The following is a 6,811-nucleotide window of genomic DNA, read 5'->3' on the forward strand; positions in this document are numbered from 1 at the left end:
TATCAAAGCGTACGTCACACATTAGTTCACTCATATCTATAGTTGAACTACTATGAAAGACACATTATCACACACTGCATGTGTTGTCTTGTTGAGTCACAGCCACATTCAGGTGTGCCACATCTTCGATTAATGTACCACACATATCCTCTACCAAAAACAACACTTTTTGCAATATGACCACCTTCATGATAACCATTGTGAATGGTCATCTCATGATAGTTATGTACATTATGATACTGATATCACTACACAACATATGATTTTTATGTACTCATTTAATCTATTTATCCTCACGCATTACTGCAGAAACATAGTATGTTGTATGTTAGGGAACTCAAAAATTCTAAGTACACAGGCATGTACAGTGTTATTACAACTATTTATGTTCACTTTCACACACATTTTCGGTTAAGGAACTGATGTTGTTAGTTAATCATAAATACAGAACATACAATAAGTGTTTGTTCAATATTTACACATGTAAATGTAAAACTTATGTTATTGTTATATATAGTTGCCCCTGGAGGACATGTGTCACCTGAGATGGAACAAGTGTCTTCACCTGGGTCAGCCAGCTCAACACTACTAGAAGGTGAGTGTATCATTTGCTGGCCATATAATATGTGCTCTTCTATATGTTATGTTGTCATGTGCATTATTTGTTTTGCACATCTTCTTTAAATAGGATTACTTAGTGTCAGTGAAAATTAAGTGTAAGGCAACATGTATTGTGTTAGTGATGTTAATTATCATGTAGGACTTCTGAGTTTAGAGCAACTTTTCATTCATTCATATTTCATACTGAGTCCAAACATTATTCGTAAGTCAAGGTAGTTTTTAATGAGGTTATAAAACGTATGCTAACATGTTAGGTGTTACTTAGGACACAGTACAATTACATAGTAACACAGCATACATTAACATGCCATTTAATAATGTGTACATTTCTTTTTAGAACATCATGGTGATGAGGATGATGAGTATGATGAGGATGACGCCACAGAAGAGACTGAAATACAATCATGTGACCATGAAGAGGTGCCAATAGAAACTGTTGTACCGCCAAATCGTCCATCAACTTCCACATACGATGCAATTGTAGCTTCAGAGGGAAAAATAGTGGACGCAGAAAATCGTCGCCATTCAGACATGATGACAGTGCTGGAAAGGATGATTGGACTGCAGGAAGAAACAGTATCACAATTGGCACATCTCCACAGAGTCTTCATTGAAGTGCCTAAACAGTTGCAAAAAATCAACACCTCATTCGAAGCATTAGTTGTTCAGCAAACACAAGCTAATTACTGGAGAATGACTAATGTACCACAATTCAACACCTCCCAGCCAGGATCTGTTCATGCAGGTCAGTTTTCACCACATTCATCTGAGATTCATTCACCAGGCCCAAATGTTACCGGTCAAGTAGCAGACATTGCTGTGCAGGTTCCTGATGACATCCTACCGCTGCCATCTCTACAAATTCAGCAGCAGACACCTACAAAGGAGGCGACAAAAACAAAACAAGACACACATGAAACAGACCAACCATCACTTGTGCAGTGTCTACCAACTTGCTCACATGTGTCACTGGGCACAAGCCCTGTCCGTGAACAGTCACTACCCAAAAGCCCTGTAGGTGAGTCGCTGCCCAAAAGCCCTGTAGGTGAATCGCTGCCCAAAAGCCCTGTAGGTGAATCGCTGCCCAAAAGCCCTGTAGGTGAATCACTGCCCACAAGCCCTGTAGGTGAGTCACTGGCCACAAGCCCTGTAGGTGAATCACTGCCCACAAGCCCTGTAGGTGAGTCACTGGCCACAAGCCCTGTAGGTGAGTCACTGGCCACAAGCCCCGTAGGTGAACAGTCACTGGCCACAAGCCCTGCCCGTGAAGTGCCAGAGGCCACTCAAAGTGGCTCTGTTGTGCCTAAAGTTGGTGGCAAAAGAAAAAGGAAAATTCAAGAGACAACAAGCAGGCCTGTTACTCGCTCGCAAAAGGAACAAAAAAAATAAATGTTATAATTCAGAAAATATGTGTTTGGCCTTGTTTTGTTGACTTCAGATTATCTAATTACTATTGTATGTATGCTGAAGACTGTGTTGTTTCCAAACTTTCAACTATGTTCTTGTACACGTGAAGTTTTGGAAATGTTAACACTCATAATTAATTGTGTTATAAATATTTATGTTGTAATCGTCTGTTCAGTAATGGTCCACCAGGAGCCAGTTGCTAAGTTTAGAGAAGCTGCCATTGACTTTGCAGCAAAACATTGCATTTGGGTGTGTTAATTGATGTAAGAATTGCATATGCATATTAGTCACATGCAATTATTAAAACACCTAAGTAAGTGCAAACATCTTTCTTGTACGTGTACAGCAGGATTATGTGTAAATTATTACTTACCTTTGCCTTGCTTGGCCATTGTAATTTTGTCCTTTAATCAGTTGTGTGTTCGTTTCTATAACATCTCAGAATGTATAATAATATATATACACACACACACACACACACACACACACACTGAGTGAGTGTGAGTGTGAGTGTGTGAGTGTGTATATATATATATGTATATATATGTGTATATATATATGTATATATATGTGTATATATGTGTATATATATATGTATATATGTGTATATATATATATGTATATATGTGTATATGTGTATATATATATATGTATATATGTATATATATATATGTATATATGTGTGTATATGTGTGTATATATATATATATATATATATATATATATATATATATATATATATATATATATATATATATATATATATATATATATATATATATATATATATAGTACTATATAAACTGGTATACACAAACTAATACACTTCATGCTTCCTTGTGAAAGCACACTATTTTAATAATACAGGCCTAATGTTTGAGAAATATCCTAAGTATGAGACTCTAACAGTATTGTGCTTAAACAAATGTTTATTACTTAATTCAATCATGTTTCTCACCATTTAAATAGGTTTCATACAAGGTATACTTAATGCCATCAATGTTGTGTGTACTCCTGCAATATAAAAAAAAAAAAAAAATATTATATATAAATATATATATATTTTTATAAGAGATATATTTATATATATATATATATATATATATATATATATATATATATATATATATATACACACGTATTTAAACTCATGCAGACAGGGAGTTAACCAGACTTTCACATACACACAGAAATGTAAGCGGGGAAAAAACATTTCTTTTTGCAGGTGTGTTTTTACTGATATGCCTGGCTAAGAAATATTTTCACACACTGGTCTTTGTTAGTTTTCAAAAAAACACTATGTGAACGCATTCACAGTCTAGGGATGTTTTTCACAAACGAGATAAAAGAAGGAGAAATGTTTCTCCCACAGACCCATATCACGAACCACAACTGTTAACCCAATTAGACAACCAAATCCAATTGGCGTTTGAAATAAGGAGTCAAAGTAGTTACTTTTGTTGACCTTGACAAGGAAAAACAGGAGTTTGTTAGCCATTCAGCACATTCATTTTGATGAGCAAATAACACAGACCTGCACACAGCTTTTGTGCTACTCAGACATGGCTGATGAATTCGTTAACAATATTAATCCCCTTTTAGGGTATAAGTACATGATCTGTGAAGCCATCTTGAACAGTCGCGGACAGAAAGCAAGCACACGCCAAATCGATGATTTCATTCGAGCAAAATATCCTTATTACCAAGACCGTAAGCATGCACGGAATTTTAATTCCTCAATAAGATTCACTTTATCAAGTAATGACTTTTTTGAACGTGACCAGGATAAGCTACAACACACCTATGGTTTCTGGAAGATTGCCCCGGAAAAACAATTTCTCCTGAAAGACGGCACTTATATTGTCGTGAAAGGCATATTTATTCCTAATGGCAATAGCAATGTATCCGCTACTACTGATCCGTTTGAATCGATACGTGCTGCAATATCTGCAGCCTCCATTCCTGAAACCCACATTGTACAAGAACAAAAGTACTATGATTATGTACCAAGCCTTTCAGCTGAAATTGCATTGGAATGGGAACCGGAAGAAATGAACCTACCTCCCGACCAATTATTTGAAGAAAGCAGTGGCGATTCCTATGAGCGCATCCTGGAGGAGATATGTGCCATACTGGATTCAGCGGTTGGGTTAAGCGTGGATGAAAATGGCTTGCATTTCTGGAGCGACCAGTTGCAGCCAGGCGAAGAGTTAATTCTAGAAGAATGGTAAATATAACAATCGTTATGCGTTGACTCTGCGTTTAAATTTTTTTTTTTTTTGTAACCACCATTTTCACTTTCAATGCGTGGATACAGCGTAACATTGCAGACTGCATAACATGTAGCGATCACAAACAAATTGTTTCCTAATACAATATAGTAGGACCTGAAAGAGTAGTACACATTGCTGACGGAATAAATATACGTACTTTCCTATCCCTTTAAACATATTAGCAACATTTTACCATTACTCTAACACATACCTGTTTTGTTATCATGCAACATCTACAACATTGAAAACCGGGTCCACCACGTATGACGTGGGACCCTTGTCATGGGCCAAGGCGTCCTTAAAAAGGATTAGTGATGTAAGTCCCGCCCCCAAGCGACGTGCGCGCCTCAAAGCCTATTGGCTGTCATGTTTTGTTATAGTAACGGTAACTGCAGTGTGTGATGCGTGCGGCTCAGTGTTTGTAGGCGTACCCTGGGCGTTAGCCGAATGTTAATTGAGTGGGAGGAGTGTTAGCGTGCGTTTCACGCTGGCTTAACATGACGTCACACGTATTGCATTTGCGCATTGTGTTATCGGCCGTGCTTTCTGTTCAAACACGTCTGTTTAAAAAGAATACAGATGTACTCGTTTAGAACGAATGTAGTTTCGTCTTCATTGTATTTGAAATAAAGATGTTATGTTTACTGGTATTTTCAACATGTATTGAACGCACAACGTACGCTTTGTTTTGCGCATGCGCTAACAGTTAGTGGAGCCAAGCGTGAAGTGCGTGCGCACACAAAGATGTGCGCGCACATCTTTCAGTATACAGGCAACGTTCACTTCTTATACATAGTTATGCCTGCTACAAATTTAAAGAAACATTACATACTGATGAACAGTTTTACTTCTAACATATAAGTGACTGACGTGTGTATCTACACAATCATATAGAGCTGCGTAACGCGTTGTCACGGATGCATATCTAGTAAGGTGCCATCTTTGACCATCATGTGTTTGCTGTATTTCAGAGATGTCGGGGAAGATACAATCGGATCAATGTATGATTTCAGAAGAGTCTACCTTTATATGAGATGATTGTGAGGAGGAGCCACCGACTACTATACTACATATGGAACTAATTTTATATTGCTTGCAGCGCTTATTAACAAACAATTAAAAATGTGATACCCTTATGCCTATATTGCATAAGCACTTAATTAACATAATGATGTTGCAAAAGAGTGCCTCATGAATTTTTATTGAGTGTTCTTTAATGACTACTAACATTTTATGACATGGTGTGTTTTATATATAACAACCATTCCCACTCTGCTAACACATTTGTGTATTCTAATATGTAATGGAACGTATGACTGTCGAAACTATGTAACAATAATAATAATAATATGAGCATGTTCATGTATAGGGCTGCTAGTTGTACGCAGCGATTTACAGACACATGTTTCAGCCTGAGGTCCCTGGCCCGTGGAACGTACAAATGTTTTTTTGCCGCATGAGGCACAGGGAGATAAAGTGACTTGGCCAAGGTCACAAGGAGCCCACACCGGGAATTGAACCAGACTCCCCTGCTTCAAACTATCAGTGCCAGTGTGTGTCTTTACTCACTGAGCCACTCCTTCTCCCAATGTAAAGGACACTTACAACCAAGTAGCCATTTATTTTTAAAATCTCTTGTTACATGGGTATGTAGATAAAATGGTTTGGGACTGTAGCAAATAATGTTACTGGCCAGATGTTATGGTCCCCTCCAATGCATGATGTTCTGAATATGACATCACCATCATGTTATGAAGTACGTTTCTGTGTATATTTCATTAACCTAACTAACTATAGTTTACTGTGTTTATTAATCGTTTAGAAATACATAGTATAGTCAATATGATGATATAAGCTACCATAATAAAGCTGGTGTTATCATTTGTCGGTGTTATACATGGATCCTACACCAATTGATAGAGACACAAACAGTTGTCTTAAAAAGTGTGTCTATGCTAGTGATGAATGTGATCCCGTAAGTAAACAAATAAGTACAGTTATCCCCTTTTCTCCAACCACCTCTATATTACATGAATGGAAATTATAAGGAAACATACATAAAATGTGATGAAATGTGAGTAATCATTTTGTAATACAATGCACATGAAAGCTCAAGAGTAGCTAAATGCATATACATGATACAGAAAGTACATATATGTAACATTTGTGTTTAAACCAATATGTTGGGTTTTTAGTTCCAATAATTATAGGAAGATTGAGGTAGCCACATCTTATGAGAGATGTCAGCAAATATACATACCATGATCAGTCATACTGGAGATATACCTATAATGCAAAGGAACAATATATAAATTGCAAACATTGACATGCCATCTTCAGTACCGTAAACAACACAGCAAAGTGTGTATTTGGTGTTAAATGTACAACACCATGTATATTTCATGACATTCAAAATGTAAATCAGCCTGGTGTACACATCATATGGATGTACATGTTACACTGCACCAATAACATTGTATGTAAGCATACTAGAAGCATGAATGATTATG

At 36.9% G+C, this 6,811-nt stretch overlaps 1 protein-coding gene across 1 annotated transcript; it reads left to right on the forward strand.

Moving 5' to 3' along the window:
• Positions 1-512: 512 nt before the first annotated feature.
• On the forward strand, positions 513-2,010 carry LOC142492257 (uncharacterized). The gene is made up of 2 exons (XM_075594927.1): positions 513-595; positions 959-2,010. The coding sequence occupies exons 1-2, from the start codon at positions 547-549 to the stop codon at positions 2,008-2,010; spliced, it is 1,101 nt and encodes a 366-aa protein (XP_075451042.1). The 5' UTR covers positions 513-546.
• Positions 2,011-6,811: the final 4,801 nt, after the last annotated feature.

This window comes from Ascaphus truei, chromosome 4, assembly GCF_040206685.1.
Source record: "Ascaphus truei isolate aAscTru1 chromosome 4, aAscTru1.hap1, whole genome shotgun sequence".
NCBI lineage: Eukaryota > Metazoa > Chordata > Amphibia > Anura > Ascaphidae > Ascaphus > Ascaphus truei.

What these genes read in the sequence shown, in the direction of transcription:
- LOC142492257 (XM_075594927.1), top strand. Translation starts at nt 547, where the DNA reads ATGGAACAAGTGTCTTCACCTGGGTCAGCCAGCTCAACACTACTAGAA. An exon ending in CAGCTCAACACTACTAGAAG is followed by an intron (nt 596 to 958) that starts GTGAGTGTATCA and finishes ATTTCTTTTTAG; the next exon opens with AACATCATGGTGATGAGGAT.